Below are 23,331 nucleotides of genomic sequence, written 5' to 3' on the forward strand. Positions count from 1 at the left end.
AAAAGATTTCAATTTTATCTTTCCAATTGGGGCATTGTAATTGAAGTTTGTGACCAGTGACTTCTTGCCTCAACTTGTACTGGAATATTTGTATTATAATCATCAGCAAAATCTTGTAAATGGAAAATATGAAGTACATGTATGATTTCCTTCTGTTAACGGTATGTTAAGATCATAGGCTCCGTGTTATTGATCCTATGTTATATTTTTTCAATCTCTATGTTAAAGGATACGTCTAGACTATAAGCCTCTTTCGAAAGAGAGCATGTAGACTGCAACCAGTACTTTTGAAAAAGTGAGCTGCTTTTTTGAAAAAGAGTCTAGGCTCTCTCTTTCAAAAATGAACAGTTTGCATTCAATAGCGCCTTTTTTCGAAAGAGTACTTTTGAAAAAGGCATTATTCCTCATAAAATGAGGTTTACCACGATCAAAAAACTGCCACATTCTTTCAATTTACTTTTGAAAGAACACAGCTGCAGTCTAGATGCAGGTGATGTTTTTTCAAAAAAAGGCTACTTTTTTTGAAAAAACCTGTAGTCTAGACACACCCAAAGTGTGGCTGTTAAGAAGTGTGTACTATTTGGTCCTTTAATTTCTAGTCATGTTTTAATGCTTGCTTTTTTCTAATATTTCTGTTATGTATAAAATTACTACTGCGTGGTGGTGTTTTCAAACTAAAATTAAAACCAAGGGTAAAACTAATTTGGCAATGGAATTCAATCTGCTTAATGCGGAGGGGGTTTTCTTTTGTGCAGTAACTTTCTCCTTTTCTTGCATGACTTCATCTAATAAATTATTTCATTGTCTTTCCACTTTGCCTTTTCAAAGTCTATTTTTCTAACTGGACATGAAGACTGTAAGAACATAAGAATGGCCATACCGTGTCAGACCAACAGATCATCTAACCTGTCTACCAACAGTGGCCAATACCAGATGCCCCAGAGGGAGGGAACACAACAGGTAATCCTCATGTGATCCCTCCCTTGTCACCCATTTTTAGATAGAGACTAGGGACACCATTCCTACCCATCCTGGCTAATAGCCATTGATGGACCTAACCTCCATGAATCTATCCAGCTCTTTTTTGAACCCTGTTAAAGTTCGAGAGATTGACTGCGTGCAAGTGAAGAACTTCCTCTTGTTTGTTTTAAACCTGCTGCCTATTAATTTCATTTGGTGACTCCTAGTTCTTATATTGTTGGAACAAGTACATAACTTTTCCTTATTCACTTTTTCCACACCAGGCATGACTTTATAGACCTCTATGATATCCCTCCTTAGTCTCCTCTTTTTCTAAGCTGAAAAGTACAAAACTTTTTAGTCTCTCTTCATATGGGACCTGTTCCAAACCCCTAATGATTTTTGTTGCCCTTTTCTGAACCTTTTCCAATGACTGTGATTCAGGAAAATATTCCTATGCAGGAAAGCACATAAATATGGATTTAGCATATTCTGGAGTGGTTTCCTAAATCAACACCCAATATTCATTGGAATCAATGGGCCTCTGCTCTTTTAGTCTTGCATTATATCCATAGCCTGCTGAAGTCAAAGGTTTCTGAACTTGTCATACACTGGTTTGACAGGTATTTCTTACGTGACACTCAGCGAGCTCATTTTTATTGTACAAGAAACTATTACTTTTTTAAATTTAGAATGTAAGTAACAAAAAACTTTCCCCCTTAAGAGCTCCTAGCCTAGCATATCCTTGGAATAATCACATATTTAATTTATATAGTAAAGATTAACCACTGACCACAAGTGTCTCACTTTTTTCTCTATTAATATTATCTGATATATATTTCTGAGACTACTAAATGCCATCCGCTAAAGGGAATCCTTCAGTTTTACTATACTTCTTGATGTGATCAGCAAGGTTTGGCTAATGGTATGATCTTCCTTTCTGCAGCACCAATATTTTAGAAATATTTCCCATCAAGTGTCAACCTGAAAATATTTGTCATGTCACTTTAGGTTTGTTTTTTTGTAAACAGTTTTTCCCCACTCAATAAAAAGTGGAAGGGAAAGGTATCTCAACTGTTAGGTAAGTGTTAATAAACTGGACTAGTCTTTTATTAATTGCATATCATAGCTGCCTGTCAAAATAAATCTGCTTCTGTCTTCCATAAGATGGCAAATACATGCAAGATGCTGCAGAGACCAAAGTTCAATGAAGAACTCAATGAATTGTACCTTTTCAAAGTCATGCTGGTTAAAAAATGCCTCTCTTTCCTTTAAGGAGACTTTATATTGCAAGGTCTATAATGAGACTGTACAGCCTACAGTATCAGGAATGTAGAGTATGCAAGCTGCAAGTTTTTTAGTGTAGAATACGATTTACATAGTCTGTTTTTAACCCGAAGCAGGCAATTTCCTAGATCAGGAAAGGGATAGGTGTAAAGATCAGTGACGTTTTAGAAACATAAATGAGGCTCCCATGTGTCCCATTGCCTAAGAACATTCCCATGTTGTAACACACACGGAAGGGCTGACGGGGCAAACAGCAGAGCTGCTGCTGGTGGCGGTGGTGGGGAGGAGGAGCAATCCCCATGCAAACGCCTTCGCGCGGCCGCCCCACGAACCAAAACCCCAATGCACCCACCTCTGTCCCCCACACGCACCCAGCCCACTGCCCGCAGGCGCTGGCCCGAGTCCGGCAGGTGACAGACACCAGCTCCCTGCAAAGGCGAGCTCCAGCTACGAGCCCGCTGCAACCCTAGCGCTGCTCCCTGCGAAGCCTCCGCTGCCGCACGGACCGCGGCACCAGCAGCCCCCCCCCCCGCCGCGCAGCCCCGTGCAATCCCCAGGAGCAGGTCACGTCCTCAGCCCAGCCGCGGCCGCTCTCCCGGGCTGCAGCGGAAAGGCTCGAACGCTGGCGCCCCTGGGGCCGGGCGCTTGGCAGCAGCAGCCCCCAGCGACCGCTGGCTGAGCGGCGGAAGAATCCCCGCTCGTGTGTGTGTGTGTGTATGAGCACGCGCGGAGGGATACACGCTCCCTCCTTGCCCGCCTACACGCCTCCTCCTCCGCTGCCTCCCTGATATAGTGCGGCGCTGAGCGGCGCTGGCAGTCACTTGGCGAGCGCTCGGCGTGCGAGCGGGGAGCTGCGGCCAGAGCGGCGGCTGCGGCTGGGGTTTTCCTGTGCTCGGCACCTCTAACTTGGGAACTGTCCACCAGCGTGAGCTCCTGAACATGAGCCGCCTCTCTCTCTACCTGCTCGGATTGCTCCTCAGTAGCGGGCAAGGTAGGAGCGGGGCTTTCTTGCCTTTCCTAGCTACCCTCCGCACCACTATGCGCCCTGATTTACAGTCACCCCCAAATCTGCAAAGATCTCGCCCCCCAGGCCATCGGGGGGAGAAATAACCTCTGCATCACCCACGTCCCTCAAAGTTGGATTGTGTTTCCTCTTAAAAATATCTCCAAGGGAAAAAAAATCATTTAGAAGGAAAAGAAAAGAAAAAGAGCTGGAAGATGCCAACTGCATTTAGATGCTTTGCTTGGGCTCTTCTTATTTTTTAGTTTTTTTTGTTTGTTTGTTTGTAACAATCAGTGTGTTGTGGGTCGGCAGTTTTTGTGCTTGATTTGTTTGCTTTTTTTTTTTTTTTTGGCAAGAGTGGGTTTTTTAATTAATTAATTAATCTATTTATTTATTTATTGGTCCGGGGGAGAAAAAAAGCGAAAACGAGTAGTGTTTAAAATAGGGGTCTGCTGGTTTGTGTGCAGTCAACGTGGACTTTATTCTTAAGAAAAGGGATTGTAACCCTTGTCGGTGTGAGAAGTAATACTTGAAGCTTGCCTGTCAAGATCTTTCTCCTTCTGTAATAAGAAGTGGCTGAGGATGGTTCGTTTCAGTCTATTGGAAAGTAAAACGAATTGTTGTGATCAGTAAAGCAGAGTATCTGTAGCAGTGAGGCATGACTGTGTATCTGTATCGCTAGATATAGAGGTGGGTGTATATATAATATGTATATACTTTCGAAATAAAATAATGATAAACATGTTTGGAGAGAAGTGATGTATACAAAGGTTACACCTGGATGTACTATTTGCTTTAATTTCCTCAGTACACGTATACACGTCCTACAGCAGTTGGTGGTTTGTATAATACCTATTCTTTTATTTATGCCACTTTTCGGGAGAAAGAAAGGGAACTGGACTGTTGAGAAGGGATTGTACGGGATGTGACACACTGACAGTGCTCCTTTGTGTAAATTAATTGCACTGCTTCAAACTGTTCAGACAAGTTTTTAGCGTTAATTTACAATTGAACTAGATTGCTACAGCAGTCTCTTCCTCCCCCCCCCCCCCCCCCCGCAATCCCTTGTGCAAGAATCTACAAATTGCATCTGGAATCACTACATTAAATTCCTGGTGAAAAATGATTGTGTGTATACATGGTGCATGCAATTCTTTTTAGAGAGGAAAGTAAAAAGAAAGATTAAGTTAAGCGATGGTGTTGTAGCTGGTGTTTGATTCCTGACAGATTTCCCATCCACTGCTTTTTTTGCCAGCAGGGGGTGGTAGAGCTCCACTCAGGTATCTGTGCTTCATCTCTGGCTGTATTAAGGAACGAGAGTGAGAGTCTCTGTCTTCTATCATTCTTCAAGCACAGCTTGACATTTTGGATGTGAAGCCTTCATTTCCCCGTGCTCTCCTCCTCCCCTTCCCCAGCCACAGGAGTTGAAGTAACACAATCAGATGCAGATTAGCAACACATGTAAATCGGGGAGTGGTAGAAATGACTACAGTAGAGAGATTTTATACACTAGCTTGTAAAGTGCCTGGGTGAACTGTTGCACTTTTTTGTAAGGCATGGGGGCTGTAGAGCACTGCAAATCCCCACTTAATTGCTGTTACACTTAAAGCTCCAGGCACCTAGGACATTTTGTTTAAGAGGTGGTAAGTAGCAAGGAGCCACCAGATGCACTTGAGCTATGCAGAAATGCCTCTGTGCTTTCACCATCTCCGTTTGAGCTCAGAAGCTATCACAATTAACAATTCAGTAGCAGTCTGGAAAATTTTCACTATAGCCCTACACTGGGGTGGAGGAATCATCCCTCAGAATTTGCATTGACTGAGCTAGGTGTAGTGGGTAAATAGACTGTATCCGTAGTGCCTGAAAGGTGGAGAAAAGCAAGTTTTCAAATTGTGATTATTCTCTAGCTGCCCTTGGAAAGGATTGCATAGCCTGGAATTCCTAGCATGACAAATACAAAGAGTTGTAGAGTGGGGATGAAATTCACAAATATCATTAAAAGAGGCTGAATAAGACTTTGAACAACAATGGCAAAGGAAAGAGGTGTATGTATGTATGCATGTTTGTTACACGTATAATAGCCTATCTAGTGACACTCTTAACAGACAACCACTGTTTTTGTAAAACATAGGAATTATATTAGAAAATCAGGGAGAATAACACTGATTATAAATGTGGAAGGAACAAACAACCTTTATCGGCTGCAGTAAATGGTGAATGAGAGTGAGAGAAGCATCTGTGTCATGAAAATCTCTCTGGTCAGGTTGCTACAGGAAAAAAAAATCAGGATTTCTGAAAAATAAACAATGTCTGGAAAGGAATTTATAGATCTAAATTTACTCAAAGGAAATGACAAAAACTGAAGAATTTCTTGACATACCTTTTATGACCTGAAAAGCTGCTCTGTACACACTTGGGATTTATCTTCAGTCTGATAATTTGTGGATGCAGTAGAATGCACATTCACATCACCAACACAAGCATTTAAAAATATTCTGAATAATCTGTACATTATACTTTCTTAATCGAGAAGGAGGATGAGTGCAAAAATAAACCAGTCAATGATCATTGGGGTCATTTGCTTTAGAAGTACTAAAAACCTAGGTTGAGGATTTATGTTTCCAGCAATATAGTTGCAGTGGATTTTATGAAGCATGATTGAAGCTATTTCGTTGGGAAGTGCTGTTAGATTGGGGAAAGGAAATGATGATGTATTCCCTTTTAAGCAGTCAAAACGTTTTGTAAAAAAAAAAAAAGCAGCTGACTTCAAGCAAATGACAGAAGTGAAAAACTGACTAACTTAAGTGCTTATCAGTGTCATAATTAGCTAACGAGGCCAAATACTCCCACGCCTAACTTTCCACACAGAGGAGCAAGTTCCTTTTCACTGATTGTGTCTTTAGATTGCATCTAGGAAAGATGTTTTTGTAACTTCTCATAAGATGGCTTGACAATCCTTCCAGTGTAGAATGGCCCACATTAAAATAGTAATGGGTGGGACAAACAAAATCCCCAAACACCCCCAATAATATTATGTTATATAAAAGTTGATCTTTTATCAGGTGTGGAAATATGGGAACAAAATAGGCTTATTCAATCTTTTCTAGTGACTAGGGATGCTGACTGACAGCGAATTATGTCAGTGTTCAAAATGTTACTGGTATGGGTGGAAGACTTTTTTCTGAGTTGCCACGCTATATTCCTTCCATTTTATAAAACTGAAAAACCAAAACTGCTACAATTAAATTTCAGTTATTTTAAACACAAACATGGTGTGGTAAGAGATGCATTTGGATGCTTATCAAATGGTTATTCTCTGCCGTTCCATGTGTTTGAAGTCTCATCCTTCCTTTATATGATATGGAGAGAGACACGTTTTTAGTTCTCACGTCTCGTTGCTTATGCAGATGTTAATCTGTACTGCTGCTTTGCCTTCAGTTAGCCTCATGCAGTGTTTCCTTCCAGAAAGTTCTAATAAGGGTGTTTCCTTCCAGAAAGTTCTAATAAGGGTGTTTACTCAATCAGGATCATTAAAATAGAGGTCAGGTGAGTTACACAGTCTGTTTTGGAGTCCTCCCTCAGCTCTATTGTGTGACATTGCAGGAATGAAATACTGGCTCTACTGAAGTCAATGGGAGTTGTGCCACTGACTTCAGTAGGACCAGGATTTTACCCTATGTTAACATTTCGTTGGGCCAAGATTTGGGGCACCTTCTGGTATCTTGAAAATCTCCTTTCTCTCCCAGTTACATGATTATAAAACAACATCAGCAACAAAATAAAAATAAAATACACTCCGACCCTTGTCATTTCCTGCTAAAAGTTTACAGTCCACGAACTGATCAAAGATTTATCTTTTGAGTGGCTATAAGGATCCCTGGAAGCTACAACAGGTGATCTTTTACCAAGGAAGGGGTTATTTCAGGACTGTCACCTGACGGTAGACAATAAAGAAACTGCACATGTCTAACAAACAAGCAAAGCAAAAAATTCCCGTATTTGGAAGGTAGAGACATTTTTTGTTATCTTGCAATGATAACAAAAAATGGGTAGAACTTCCAGGAGCTCTTTATAGAATAAAGCACTAGAGAAAGCACTGATTTTTCCTGAGTCTGATTTTTTTTCTAGTTTTAGTTGTTTGTTTATTTAATAGGGCTTTTATTCAATTTGAGTCTAAATTTAGAGAGGACCAAATTATCAGCATCTTGCAAAAGAAAATGGTCTTTTCACTTTAATAATAATAATAAAAAGGCCTTGAAACATGAGCAATATAAATATTTGCCTTTTCTTTGACCTTTCTCCAGAGGTTGTCCGGCCCTAATAATTGTATCCTGTTTGCACATGCTTTACTTACTGAAGGATGTTTAAGTCAGCTGATGCAATAGATTCCCATTCAAAAAGGTGAAATTATTAAAATGACATTTTAGAAAATTATGACTCATCATTTGAACTAAATTACAATTTGTGGTTAATTATGCTGTTGTATGTGCTTTGTAAAGTATAGTTTGGGAAACAGACACATTTCACTCAGTAGTGGAATTCAGATAACTCTTTATATCCAGTTACTAGAGAATATCAATATTCCAAATTTCTCCAGCTAAGGATCTGGCCCTTCTAATCTTAAAAGGGTGTTTTTATTTTATAGCATTTATTTATTTGAAAAAAAAATAGGGTAATCTGGTTAATGAAACATGTCCTAGGGGTTTCCCATATTACAAATTATGATTATTATACTGGGCCAATTTAATGATTTGAAGATGACAAAGTAAAGTGGTTTGCCAAGAAAAAATGTGGATATTATATTAAATTGCACTAGTTCAGGTTTTCTGAAGGCACATTTAAGGTTGAAAGACTAAAATTATGCCTGTCATCTTAAAAATATCTTATTAAGATCAAGTATTTTGAATTTGATCGATTATGATAGCTATTTAAAAAAAAAAACCTCACAACTCTATCCTCTATGCCTTTGATAAAATAATTGAATTTTCAGCAACTAAATTTAAACTCAGAATAATTTCCAATTACAAGCTCAGCATTTAGAACTCTATTCAGTATTACTTCAGTAGCCTTATGATGACTAGCTTCAACAAAAAAAAAAAGCTACGTTCTCTTCAAAAATAGTTTTCTTCCATTGATAATCAAAATGATCCAATGTTATTTTTAAAAATGTCTATTCATATGAACTGGATTATTAATTATTTATTATTATATTATATTATCTTTAAATAAGTATCTAGCCACTGTAGTATATTTTTGAACCAGATGTCTTCAGGCATAGAACAGGAGATTGAAATAATTTTTTTTTTCTTTCTTAAAGGCAGAGTTTGACTTCAGTTACTTCAGTATACCAGAGTAACTCCACCGAATTCAAAACTTTATAAACTTAGGGGACCTTCTCTAGATTCACACCAGTATAACCAATCACAATATGTACTTGTGCAATGAAAGTAACTATAAGATGATAGACAATAGAACAAAAACAGCATTAAGATAGCTATCCATTTATTGACTATAGCTGTTTATGAAGACGTGCGATTTTACTGCACATAAGATACATATTAAAATAGATTAAATAGTTTGTTTAGTTTTGCTGAGCATTAATTATTAAAGAAAACAAAACAAAATGCACCCCAGCAGTGCCCTCTGGAAAAAAAAATACCAAGCAAACATTACAAACATTTTATCTTTTCTGTTTGGAAAGTTTTCATTGCTTTGTAAAATATAAACAATGACAAATATATATGAACAGACAAATATTCTTTTATATCCTTTGCTCAACAACGTACATAAGCATGTGCTGAATCCTAAGCATGTGAGTAGTTCAGCATGTAGGTTGTGTTACTCAAGCATCACGGGCCTGCCTAATCTACAGTCAGTTGGAGTCTTTATGTTGATTTTAGTGGGCTTTTTATTGGATTTTGAAGAACTATGGATTGGGGAGATACTATATGGTTAGATATCTTCTGATGTGGCTTATGAAACATACTTTTAGGACTTAATTAACTGAACATACATAGTGAAACACCTATGCTTTGGAATTTACAACCATAACGGCCTTGCACTGAATCAGTGTCTTGAACTAATGAGTCTAAAGTAAGATCTATTGCAAAGTGAGATATATGTATTCTAATTATTAATTTCTAGAAAACTGTTGGTACCGTGGCCAAATCCTGCTCACTTTACTCAGATGAGTACTTCCATTGACTTCACACATACAATTTCACTGAGTATAACAAACAGGACTTGACCTTCTAAGAGGAATTATAATATTTCATTCTTGGTTCAAATATAATTTCTTTCTTTCTTTATGATGAATTTTGCAATTGCTACACTGCAAGTGCTATACCCATTAATAAACAAGCTACTTTAAAATACTTTTGTAGTATTTTCCCTTTCTCTTTTCTTTAGAATATAAATATATTGTTTGATTTCTGTATGATTTAATGTGACCTGTTGAGAACATTGCAAATAGGATTGAGTGGAACTTTAAGAGAGGAACATATCTATCAAATAATGCATTGATATATCTTTTATGAAACATGCAGCCATATTAAAGGCAGGCTGTTGTCTCCTCTGCTCTCACACTATAAGCAGGGTCAGATCTGATTTGTTCAGCACTTGAACAGAAAACATCCAAGGAAAATCTGGATGCTGCAGGAAGTGATTTTGTTAATTCAGCAGGTTTAGGCATAGTTCCTTTCCAATCAGAATTGACCGTTTCCACCTTTTAGAGAAGATATAAAAATAGGGTTCTGATGGTTCATGGTAATCATAACTCTTCTCTGAAAAATAGGTCAGTCATTTCCCTTTTTATCCTGGCTAAATTTGTGTGAGATTAACTAACTAAATTTCTTTATGTAATATCAGTTGGATTGATTATTTTCTATTTCTTCTAAACAGTTGCACAATGTTGCTGAGCACTCATAAACAACTACCAAAGGCGGCTGCATTTCAGCAGTTTGAGAAGTGGTTCTTTTAATGTTTTGTCATTTTGGAAAGCTCTTTAAATTTTGGGGGCTAAGAAATTATGTATAAATATAAGATATTAACTATAATCTATTCTGTTACAGGCATCTGCACTTCATTTTCAATCATCAGGCACTTTCTAATCTATAAGATTACACTAAATACCTACACTGCAGCCTAGTTTTAATACCAAGAAGAATTGTGGGTTTCTGTGTAGACTAAAAATCTTAAATGGAAATAAATGGACACTGAACTAGAAAAACAATAGTCTCCTCAGTGTGTTTTATTCAGATAGCATTCATTTGGAATGCATCATGGAATCCAGAATGAAACAAATTTCCATTCCATTCTGGATGCAGAATACCAATTAGTATAGTGTTCAGCTGTAATTCGGATTCTTGTATGCCCAGGGCCTAATTGTGTATAAACCTGTTTGTTTCATTATTGTTGAACATAGAGATCAGTTGTGGACAAGTCAGCTTTTACACTTCACCATTCAAATAATGCTTTTTTGATATGCAGAAAAATTGTTGAATAGTTTTTCTGGAAAAGAACATAGAGTATTTCTTTTGCTCTAGCATGTACTTTGTATCAGACCTAATAGTGGAATGCAGTCAGATATTAGCTGTGGGTCAAATTCTCCCCTATGATGCACATGCATAACTCAAACTGAAGTCACTGGATATTATATCTGCATATACTAGTGGAGAATTTGAAGCCTGACCATGTTATTGGTTTTCATGTAAGGACTTCAGTATTACAGATCCTTGGCTCTTAATGTTTCATGTTTCATTTGTAAAATACCTGCATGTTTTCAACCTGTTAATTGCCTTATACAGGCAGTCCTCGGGTTACATGGATCCGACTTACATCAGATCCCTACTTACAAACGGGGTGAGGCAACCCCGCACTAGCTGCTTTTCCCCCAGCAGACCAGGGAGACGCAGAGCGGCTTTTCTCAGCAGACACCTCAGCTTGAGAATAAAGGACTGAGGGAAGTGAGGTGTGGGAGAATAAAACTGAGCTCCGGAGAAATGTTTGGCTAGAGTTTCCCCTACAATATGTACCAGTTCCGACTTACATACAAATTCAACTTAAGAAAAACCTACAGTCCCTATCTTGTATGTAACCCGGGGACTGCCTGTACTGTATTTTCCTTTTAGAAAATTCAGCATTAAATTATTGATTTTTCATCTACAAAATAATTGAAAATTACAAAATGCTATTGCCTTTCACAAATCTGTATGGGCACGTGTATCTAGAGTGGCTATTTTGGGATGCCGGAAGTATCCCAGAGTAGCTACTTTGTGTCTTTTGAATGTGCCTGCTATTTTGAGATCTATTTCGGCATCCCTGTAACCGTCATTCTATGAGGGTTAAAGGATGTCTCAAAATAGTGTGTTATTTTAAAATTTGGTGTGGTATAGACATGCCAAATTTCAAAATATGCTATTTCAAAATTCAATAGAAATAAGATACACAATTTTCATAGTGCAAATTGTGTATCTTATCTTGATTTAATTTCTAAATAGCATATCTTATTTCAACTTTAGGGTGCTGTGTAGACTCATCCTAAGAGATAGGATCACTTTATAAGTAAAAATTATTTGACTCTCTAAACTTCAGTCTTTCATACTCAGCTTGGGATATGAAAGTCAAGCTGGTTTCTTTTCTTGATCATAAATCCTAAACAATAAAGGGTTTTGTATAAAATGCAGTAATGCACATACACAATCCACGTGTGTAGAGTTGTCAGTGTGAGTAGCCTGCTTTTGGTTTTTGAAATTCATATAGTAATTTTTGTCATGTGGACTTTATGCACTATATCTTATAGATATTATACGCAATTTTTGAAGCATGAGAAAATTTGACTTTGTGTCTTTTTTGTAATTATTCTGCTTTATTCATAAGGAGTGTACAGTTGTAAGTGTGAGGATACCGTAATTGTTCTCATGTAGACTATCTAGCTTAGCCTTTTGCTTACAATCAAGTGAATCCATGCTCTGTATATCACCATACACATTTACTGATTTTTGGGGAAATGTATTTAACATGAGGAATTCTGCTGACTAAATTTTGTTTATGAACCTGCACTATTTCCATGCACAGAACGCTATTTTGTTCTCCAGTGAGCCTTTCAGATTCAGGTATTATTTCAACTGCAGCTTTCAGAAGCTATTTATAGTTGTGAATAATATGCACCGTAAGGGTCATATTCTGCAAATCTTACTAAATATATAGACAAAAATCCCAAATAAAGAATATGAGATAAAGATCAAACTGTACCATTGTACATTTTATGTATTGGTTTACTTATTCACCTGAGAAGCAGAAATATATTTCTGGAACATTAGCACTCTGTAATATAAGAGCACGAAGTGCTGATGTAATAGACTGACTCTTTTTCAGATAAAACATGCTCACTGATTACAAAGAAGATATGTTCTTTTTATATATAAAATCAAAATAAAATAGGACTTACAAGTATTATTTTGCAACTTTTGGAACAAATGACTAAAAGACAGAAAGGTCAATTTTTTTCTCATTAAATAGCTCTGGTCATAGCTTTATTAAAAATAGAATACTTTTGTTGGGGAATTTACTTTTCAAGGTAAATGCACTATTTGTGGTTTGTGAGTGTCTCAGATGTGGGTTTTTTTCTTTTGTCTATGGCTTTGTGACATCCGTCAAAATTGTTTTTAGGGCCTTCAGTATTCAGATCATGTTGCTAAGTCATTGAAGCATTGTGGCTGAATGATTGGATGTTAAATGGATCTGTGCCAATTTATGTGCCAGGCATTGAGTCCAACTCCTTCTTAGCACTTGGGTGAAATTCATTTCCTCTTTCCCCCGCCCCCATCCATGAGTTTGTATTAGATTTCTGTGAATATTTTTACCATGTATCCTGTATATTTATATGATTTTTTTTTGCAATTGTTATTGTGCTTGTTGGACTTTTTAGGGAGGAAAGTTTTTGTACTGTATTTCTAAATTCATTGTTGAAGTAGCCTGGTTTTTACCTTTCAGAGCAAAATGAAATTGAATAAGTATCCTTTATTTTTTTGTGAGTGACTGTCCTGAGTGTTATTGCTGTGCTGAGAATATATTTGCTGTCATACTGATGGGTTTTAAGCCTATTCTTAGTTATGTGTGTGTCTGGGTTTTTTTTTTTTATATGTTGTGGATTTTTTTTCTGTTATGCTTCCAGACGTCTAAGTGTAAGAAAAAACCTCAGTGGTCTCAGATCTGAGGAACTTCCTCTTTCATTGTATGCATCCTGATGAAGACTCGGTATAAGATAGTTGTCATTAGCAGGAAGGGTGATTGGATTCTCATTCTGCTTTGTAATATGCTAACAATAGAGTGGATAAGAGACATTATTTTTTCCTGTTGCATTTTTTGATGAAAACTGTACCAATTTTGTCTTTTTGTAGAATAATTTATTTGTACTTTTTGAGGGGTTTCAATACACCGATGAGCCAAAAATTGGTGTGTGAAGAAAAGATGAACGAAAACCTTGCATTATATGGCAACTCAGACACTTTTTCTGTTTTGTCAAAATGACCAGACCACACATGAAATAGAGAGGAATGTCCAGGATTGCCAAAGGAAAGAAATTCTTTAAGGTGGAAGGAGGAAGGGAAGGGCTGAAAGTCAGAAACTGCTGCAAAAAGATAGGTGGTGATTAGTTTTGTGGTGTTGATTCATCCCCAAGGTATACACAGGGTGGAAGGCTTTAAAAAGGCCTGCTGCTTGGACAAAGGGCCCAATGTTTAGGGCTTGCAAGACAGCACTCATCCTCCCTCTCCTAGAGGTGTGAATGTTGTATTTTGTTATGTCCTGCTGTTGGCATTGTATTAATGAAAGTTTATAGGGGGCTGGGAAGGAATTTTTCCCTTGCCACCACATTGCCTTTGGTGGAGTGAGATTTTTTTTCACCTTCCCACAGTAAATGTTAAAGAGGACCTTTTCTGATGAGGAGAAAAGGTGTGATTAGGCTGTATGTCACAACTTATTTTGTAAAGATGGGGCAGATACTTCACAGGGAAGGCATCCAGTGACCAGATAAATAGCTTAGTAAAGGATTTAAAGTGAGGTAGGTGTTGGTTAAAGAAATGGAAGGGGTTGGACTCGGGACTCCTATGATTATTATTGCAGTCATATGATTAAACATGGAGTTGCTTCTACAGTACACATTTGTCTGTCTGGTAGTCCCAGATATCAAATATTTAAGTTGTAGCTTGATTAAATCCATATCTACTGTCTCCTATCCTTTTGGTATAGCCTGACAAATAATGTTTTCTGATTGTGTTTTGTTTGTGGAGGTTTTTTTTTTTCCTTGGTTTTGATGAAAATTTGGACCAGATCTAGAAAACAGGTATATTGTTACCAATTTGGGTGCATCTACACTGCACTCTTGGCTTGAAATAAGCTATGCTATTTAAGCTATGCAAATTGCATAGCTTATTTGGAGTTAATTTTGAAATCGCTTATTTTGAAATTTGGCGCTGTCTACACAGCACTTATTTCAAAATAAATTACTAGTACAAAGTGTCCCTAACTCCTCATGGAATGAGGTTTACAGGGACATTGGTTTAGCGTGTCCATTATATTTTGAAATAATGAGTGCACTCAAAAGACATGGAATAATGCTGCACTTTAGATTAAGTCTTTATTATCATTTATTTTCAGGTCTGTAGTGCCTAAAGGCCATAATCATACACCAGGACACAATTGAACTAGGTACTTTACAAACACGATTAAAAAAAAAAAAAACCATCTCTGCCTCCAGGTTGTCATTTCTCATCCTTCATTAGAATTGGCAAGTCACCAGGCCCTTTTTCAGATTTCAGTTTTTGTTTGTAATTTAGGTGCATAAATATCTACATAAATTATAAGAAGGGATTATTCAGCTATTAGAGCCTTTTGTTTTTGAAAGTGGACTGTCTCCTTGCATATACTCTCTCTGGTCTAGATCAGGTTAGGTAGGCATATTCTTTTCTGCTTGTGTATTTTTAAAAGGAAAATGTATGATGCTATCACTTTAGATACATTTATTGGTAAACCTTATTCAAAATGTCTTCTGTTTCATACTGAACAGTAATACTGCTTAATCACATCTTGAACACACTTGTGACTCTTTTCAAGATTCTGAATGTCAGTGGGTCCAATCTTGAAGAGTGCTAAGTACATTCCACTCACATTACATTTAAGAGGAATGCTGAAAATCTCTGAGGGTTGCTCAGCAACTCAAAGGACTGAGCTGCAGGTTTTGGTGTCTGACACCAGACTATATTAATCTGGATATGTGGACATTTATAGAGAAGTATCCTGTTTTTACTAATAAAAACAATATTGGAAAAGCTTGAGAATGAATACCTTCATCTGTGAAGATTTAATCTGAGAATGAGCAGCACATGAAAGAAATATGAGGAGAGCTCTCGGTACAGCTAGTGAGACGTTAACATTTCTGAAGACATGAAGGCTATGTCTAGACTGCAAGCCTCTTTCGAAAGAGGCTTTTTCGAAAGATACTTTCGAAAAAGCCTCTTTTGAAATAGCGTCTAGACTGCAAGCGGAACTTTCGGAAAAGCAAGCCGCTTTTTCGAAAGAGAGCACGCAGGCAGTCTGGATGCTCTCTTTCAAAAAACCCCTGTTTGCATTCAAGAACGCCTCTTTTCGAAAGAGCACTTTCGAAAAAAGGCGTCTTCCTCGTGAAATTAAGTTTACCGCCATCGAAAGAAAAGCCACGTTCTTTCAATTTAATTTCGAAAGAACGCAGCTGCAGTCTAGACGCAGGTGAAGTTTTTTCGAAAAAAGGCTACTTTTTTCGAAAAAAAACCCGAGTCTGGACACAGCCGAAGGGATCTGTCAGAAAAGGGTCACATGAAAGTTGGAAGACCGAATCTACTTATATTTGTACAGTTCAGGTGTATTTTTGAGCACTTTGTGTTTTATTTCATAATGATTCTGAAAGATTCAAGTATTAACACTGAAAGACCATCCTTAGCTTGATGTTTGGTATGCAAGACTGGCCTTTTGTGCTTAACTGTGAGTTGTGCTTTAGTCATAAGAACTTCTCTCTATTAGGGACTGAACAGAGATCAATAGGATTATTTTCTGGAGACAGAATGAACATTGCTGAGATGTCAATTTTTGTGATGTCAGTTTCTATTCTATGTGTGTGTTGTTTGTCTGTAAGAAAACCTTATTAAATCCAAAAAATAAGCTCAGATGCAAGATTGTCAATCATTTATAAAAGCTGCAGCAGCATGGCATTTCTCACGAGTCTAACTTGATTTCATAAATATATGTTCTGTATCTGCAGTTCACATTCCTTTTACAGCATTATGTATCTCTGCAAATATATACTGATGTTTCCAATTTTTCAGTGATTTGTTTTCATTAGAGCATGTTTAGATAATTAAAACAGCAACTTTGTAACATTCTTGTTTACTAGATTCACTGAAAGGTAATTCCAGCGAGCACATAAAATGCCACATATGGCCATTTATCCTGGTGACCTACATCTACAAAGTTAAAGAATTACCATACTAGTGAAAAATGAACATATACACTCTAAGGAATTCTTAGCAGGATTGCAGAGCAAAGCAAAAGTGTTGCTTTTTTTAACATAGAAAAATATTCTTATTACTTTCCTCATTTAGGCTACGTCTACACTGGCCCCTTTTCCGGAAGGGGCATGTAAATTTCATGAGTCGTCGTAGGGAAATCCGCGGGGGATTTAAATATCCCCCGCGGCATTTAAATAAAAATGTCCGCCGCTTTTTTCCGGCTTTTAAAAAAGCCGGAAAAGAGCGTCTACACTGGCCCCGATCCTCTGGAAAAAGCGCCCTTTTCCGGAGGCTCTTATTCCTATTCCTTTGAAGAAGGAATAAGAGCGTCCGGAAAAGGGCACTTTTTCCGGAGGATCGGGGCCAGTGTAGATGCTCTTTTCCGGCTTTTTTAAAAGCCGGAAAAAAGCGGCGGACATTTTTATTTAAATGCCGCGGGGGATATTTAAATCCCCCGCGGATTTCCCTACGACGACTCATGAAATTTACATGCCCCTTCCGGAAAAGGGGCCAGTGTAGACGAGCCCTTAGAGTCTTGTTTATATGTTTATTAAAAAGAAAAAAAGATTTTTTGAACTAAATATTTGATTTTTTTTTTTTTAAATCTTTTTGTCATGTTAATTCTTTGGTCATGTACATATTTCATTATAAAAACACCTTTTTGTGGACTAATATCTCAAAGTATGAAAAGAATGGAAATTAACTTTCTCCAAGATTTACTAAGTTGACTTTGAGCTTAGCTCTATACCCATTTGACACAATTCTGTCCTTCGAGTTATGCATCCATTCACTGAATGGAACTCCATTATCTGAGCTCAGATTTTCTTCTACGTTGTTTTCTTTCTAATGGGGGTAAATCATCTAGTTCAAAGCTGCTCACCTTTAATATTTAGGTTGGCAGTGTGGTGTTACAGTAGCATATTAGTGATCCGCAGACCCAAAAGGTAACTAAACAGTTGGTTAAACTGAGAAATTAAGTACTTGATATGTTGGTGGTAATGACAGTAAATAAATAAAACATGTTTTATCTACAGTACAGAAAAGATACAAAAGTCTATTTGAAAAGTAAATGTCACAAAATTGTGTGGGGGGAGGGAAGGGGAAGGGGACGGGGGTCCACATGGCCCTGTACTCCCATCCACAGTCAGATGTGACTCTCAGCCAGCAGGGAGAATAGAAGGTTTATTATGTGATGTGGACACTGAGTACAACAGACCTGTCATCACAGAAACCAGAAGTAGTCAGTACAATCCATCTGTAGAAGAGGGGGGCTCCAGTGCCAGGGCTTTGGCCCTCCCCCTGTCTCCCCACTCCAACGTCCTGGTTCCAACCCCCAGCCAGGTTCCTCTTCTGGCTTTTATCCTGCTTCCTAGGCAAAACCTGGTCGACCCCCAAGTTCAGGTTACTGTTGTATCATGCAAGCAAGGTACTAATAAACTTCAACAGGACTTTCATTACCAAAAGTGAAACCTCTTTACAAAGCTGCTGCACTCCTCTGTATCTCTCACTCAGCTCTGGCTAATCTTCTCCCCCCTCCTTCCTGTTTCCTGTGCTTCCAGACTCCCAACATCCAGTGCTCCCATTTCTAATAATTACAAGCAGCATCTAAAACACCACAGTTACAAAGGCTATCAGTCACTATGTATGTGGAGAGGGCTTGAGCAGCCTCCCTCAGTGGAAGTCACACCAAAATTCCCATCATCCTCTACTATAGAACTCATATGCAACATAACAAGGTGAATAAAATTCCCACTTTGTCACAGTAAGTAATCTCCATCCAATTCTTAACACATAGATGTCTACCTTTTGAAATCAACAGTCATAATTGACATGATTGTTCGTGTTAGTCTTAGGAGAGACACCAAAACTGAGGAAGAATAGGATCTTTAATTTCTTTTTAGCCCTAGAAGTACCATCTCAAGTTCAGTTTTTCAAACTGTGGTGGGGGAAACTTTCATTACTCCTGTAGGAAAAGTGGACCTCCGCCATGGATAAATAAAGGAATACAGTTTCCAGGGCTGTCCATCCAGTATTGTTCATGAGAACTAAAATTTTATGTCTTAGGTATGATCCTCATTATCGTAGTATCTGAGTGTCTCTCAAACTATAATGTATTTATCCACACAACACGCCTGGAAGGAAGGAAGATGGGAACTGAGGCACAGAGTGATAAATGACGTACCCAAGGTCACACAGAAGACCTGTGCCAGAAAAGGGACTTTAATCCATGTCTCTCATAACCTGGTCTAGTACCCTAACCACTAGACCATCTTTAAAAATACTAATTGAAGTGCTGTCCAATCTGGACTTTCACAGACTAAATTTCTAATCTTTTTATTGGTGTTTATTGTGGGGCCAGTACACTCGGTCACCTTGGCGGTGGGGTGAGAGTGTGGTAGCCCTGTGGCTGAGTTAATTTTGTCGCGCTCAGCCTCAGGGCTACATGGAACAATGGCCAGCCCCACTGGGGTTCCACTCATCTTTGGAGAACCATGGCCGAATGGCCATAATCAGCTGCAGGGGAGCATGGCCTAATAGGCAGAGTCTGCAGGGCTGGGAAGAGGGACCTAGGCCCTCTTTGTTTTACTGGGTCCCAGCCCAGAGCCGTGGTAGTGGCAATGAGGTTCACCACTAAGTTTGTGGGGAGTCTGCCCACAGCACACAGACTGCTGCAGGGACAATGGCTAGTCCCTCTGTGAGATTCTCTCTCCATGACTCCTGTAGCTGAAGTCATGATTTCTTTGGAGTCTCAGGGTGCTTCAGTTGGTGACTGCAATCTCCCAAGAGCAGGGCTGGGCAAGAGGCTGTCAGCAGGCTAGACCCAGCCTGCCTACCCCTTTCATCTGAGCCACAGCAGCTCCCAGCACTGCCTCCTAACACATTGCTTGGGAGCCGCCAGGAGGTGAAAGCCCTTTCAACTCCTGCTTTTTAAAGGGTTTGTGTCTTTCCAGCGGCTGTCAGGCAATTCATTAGCAGCTGTGGGGAAGGTACAAGCCCTTTAAATAGCAGGAGTTCAAACAGTTCATACCAGCCTGGTGGCTCCCAGGAAATGAGTTAGTAGGGCTGGGAGCTGCAAGCCCTTTCAACTGTTTCTATTTAAAGGGCTCGCGCCTGCTGGTAGTCTGCCAGGCAACACATTAGCAGCCACTTGGCAGGCGCAATCCCTTTAAATGGAAGCGGTTGAAAGGGTTCTTGCCTCCCCAGCAGCTCCCAGGCAACACTTTAGCAGCAGAACCAGGAGCTGCAAGCCCTTTCAATTGCTTCTATATAAAGGGTTCGCGCCTTCTGGGTGGCTGTCAGGCAACATAGTAGCAGCTGTGCAGCAGGCGCAAACGCTTTAAATAGTACTAGGTTTTTTAAATGTACATATGGTGTGCTTTATTTTCAGTAGAGTATAATAGTATGAAACTGTACAGCTGTCTGATTGTTCAAAACTAAATAAAAACAACAGCGTGGTCTCCACCTCCTGTGACCTGGCATAGTACAGTAGTTTGCCCTCTACAGCACTTGGTGAGAAGGGAAATACTCTTTCTCTCTGATCCTTTGATATTAGTGCGGCTCTCGCTAGAGGCAGCAATGCCTTGCCCTCAGAGGTTATGAAGGCAGTCCAGCTCCTTAGGAGCAGATACTACTGGGCCAACATGAGGACACCATAGTAACTGACATCACACTATCCAGGAGCCAGGAGTAGGAAAAGAGGAGACAAGGAAACAATTGGACAGCTTCGGTAGGAGACAAATCAAACAGCTCCGTGCTTCAGTGCCAGGGAAAATAAAGTCCAACCCATCTGGAGAAGGAGGGCTGTGATCTGCTTCCCGTGCATAACCCCAGGTTAAAGTGTACAGGGTAACACTTTGTACTCAGCTTTCCCAGCACGGCCTGTCCCTGGCTCCATACTTTACATCCATTCTGGCCTACAGGTGCTGTGACTATGCCTGGCTTTCAACATTCACTGCACCATAGCTCTCCAGTGATCATCTGAGATCTCGCTGGCCCACATGGGAGTTCCCAGGCAGGGCCAGCCCACAACATTTTGGCACGTGAAGCAGGGAGTTCAAATGCCCCCTCGCTTGGGCCAAAACTTTGAAGAGTCTCAGCTCTGCCTTCTTCCAGTTCTACTCCTCTAATGGCACTCCACCATCTCTGTCCATCCAGAGCAGAGAGAATGCATATGCACCAGCAGCAGACACAATTTTCTACACTCTGGGTCCTAGTGGTGCTGCCTTCCCACCCCCCCAGTCTGGCACCTGAAGCGGCCACCTCAATTTGCCTCATGGTAAGGCCAGCCCTGTTCCCTGGTTAGGCAGCTTCACCCCAGCCATTGTCCTTTTCACAAATTCAATGTGTTCTGAATCCATAGGGATGGAACTTCAGTTGGTCTGAGCTGAAGCTCCCCCCCTCCTTTTCCTCCTTTCTATCCACAGGGGGTATGGCAGGTGCAGCCTCAGCATCTGCAATAGCCTCTGGATACCAGAGGCTGTCTCTGCAGGACCTGGGGTCTCCTCAGCTGCCAACAAACCCTGGTCTCACAATCCCAGCTTCAGATCCTGGCTCAGGTGTTGGTAGACGTAGCCTGTCCCCACCCTCTTCCTTCTCCTCCTCGGGTTCCTCGCTGCTCCAGTCCCTGGGTGGCAACAGGGCTCCCTCAGGAACCTCCTGCAGCCCCAGCTCTTCATGCTTATTGGGGCAAATCCAGTCAGGTCTCATTGTACATGCAGCCATGAGCCAGCACCTCAACCAGATCTGGGCTGGGGTCATGCCTCCCTGGTGGCTCCCAGGCAATGCATGAGCGGCAGGTTAGGAGCTGCGAGCCCTTTCAACTGCTTCCATTTAAAGGCCCCATCCCTTGTGGATCAGCCTGCAACCATTTCCGAAATTTGTGAATTGGCCCTCCCTTCAAAAATGATTGCCCACACCTGCTGTTGAGCATCTATGGCTGCATAGGTGCCTGCCTGAGCCTTCCCATCTCCTACTGCTTTGGCATCTCCTGGCTGCTCCTCAGATGGAGCTGGCAAGATGTATCCTGCCTCCTCAGCAGTCAGCCCAGACTGAGTTAGACTGCTCCCTTTTATATTGTAACAGCAGTTGAAGCATGGTTCAGGATGGGTTGAAAGGGATGGCTTGTGCTGCTTTAAGAGTGCTGCCTTAATCCCTTTCACCCAGGCTGTGTCTACACTGGAATGAATTTCCAGAAATGCTTAAAACAGAATAGTTTTCGTTATAAGTATTTCCGGAAAAAGAGCATCTACATTGGCAGGCTGCTTTTCCGGAAGAGCCCTTTTTCCGGAAAAGCATCCGTGGCCAATGTAGACGCGCTTTTCCGGAAAAGAGCCCCGATTGTCATTTTCGCGATTGGGGCTTTTTTCCGGAAAAGATTACTGGGCTGTCTACACTGGCCCTTTTCCGGAACAGTATTCTGGAATAAGGACTTATGCCTGAGCGGGAGCAGCGTAGCTTTTCCGGAATAGCGGCTGATTTTGTACAGTGGAGCGTCGTTGCTTTTCCGGAAATTCAAGGGCCAGTGTAGACAGCTCGCAGCTTATTCCAGAAAAGCGGCTGATTTTCCGGAGTAAGTGGCCCAGTGTAGACACAGCCCCAGTGTGTAGCTAGTACACCTTGTCACAGTGTAACTTAGTGTATAGCATTTTTCTGAGACTGTTCACATTATATGTAAATACTAACAATTTTGATATAATAAGTTAAGAGTCAAATTCTAACATTTTGGAAAGCAGTTCATGGTTGCAGCCCAGAACTGGATTTAACTTGGTATGATTGAGACATGAAAGGCTTTGGAATGTATCAACAGTTCCTAGGCCACTCATTTGTAGAGACACACAAGTTATAAATATTGGGAAAACCTAATGCATCCTTTGGCAGAGATGCATCTGCAGCCAGTAATCTAAATAGTTCATGTAATTTCTGTCTAAAAACAAAACAAAACTGAAATCCTTTGGACTTGTAAATCTAAAACTTGCATTTAGGAAGGGATCATTGTCCAGTGTATAGAGCACAAGAGTTGTCAAGTATTCTGGCTTTTGCCCCGGGCTCTCACTCTGAGTGACTATATGACTTTTCCACTTAGCCTCTCTCCCACATTCTTCCTTTTTATAAATGGTATCAATAATACTAACACACGGGAATATCGTGAGGTTTGTTGAAGTTTGGTAAGTGGTTTGACATCCCTGAGCAAAAAGCACTACAAGTTCTAAGTAGTACAGTTAAAAGCACAATAAATATATTATTTACTATGTATCTTAAAATATATATATGCTAGCCAGTTATGCGGTGATTCAGTTAAGAAGTGATGTTCTTGAGGCAGGAGAGAAAATATCTAATAGAAATAGATTTCTCAGGTTTGATAAATTAACAATTATTGCATCATTTCTGATCAGGATGCCAACTGATGCTCTTCATAATAGCAGTGATCTTTAATCTAGCGGTTGGCATGAAGAGAGGGCCTATTAAAAGGGAAGAAATGCTGAGAGCAAAGAGCATCCTCAACCCTCTATCTCCAGAGGCTTTGAAGCTTGTATGAGGCAG

General features: G+C 39.7%; 1 protein-coding gene and 1 pseudogene across 2 annotated transcripts in view; one reads left to right on the forward strand and one right to left on the reverse strand.

Moving 5' to 3' along the window:
• Positions 1-3,028: 3,028 nt before the first annotated feature.
• Positions 3,029-23,331, forward strand: part of NCAM2 (neural cell adhesion molecule 2) — a 545,555-nt gene continuing 525,252 nt past the window's right edge. Inside the window, exon 1 of one of the 2 annotated variants that reach the window (XM_075910051.2) lies at positions 3,029-3,238. In XM_075910051.2, coding sequence (XP_075766166.1) covers positions 3,187-3,238 — 52 coding nt within the window. In that variant the 5' untranslated portion in view covers positions 3,029-3,186. The remainder of the gene's footprint in view (positions 3,239-23,331) is intronic. The other variant, XM_006128839.5, reaches the window with a different exon arrangement.
• LOC149525677 (male-enhanced antigen 1 pseudogene) lies at positions 21,052-21,498 on the reverse strand (annotated as a pseudogene).

Source organism: Pelodiscus sinensis, chromosome 1 (genome assembly GCF_052426305.1).
Source record: "Pelodiscus sinensis isolate ZL-2025 chromosome 1, ASM5242630v1, whole genome shotgun sequence".
In the NCBI taxonomy this organism is placed as follows: Eukaryota; Metazoa; Chordata; order Testudines; family Trionychidae; genus Pelodiscus; species Pelodiscus sinensis.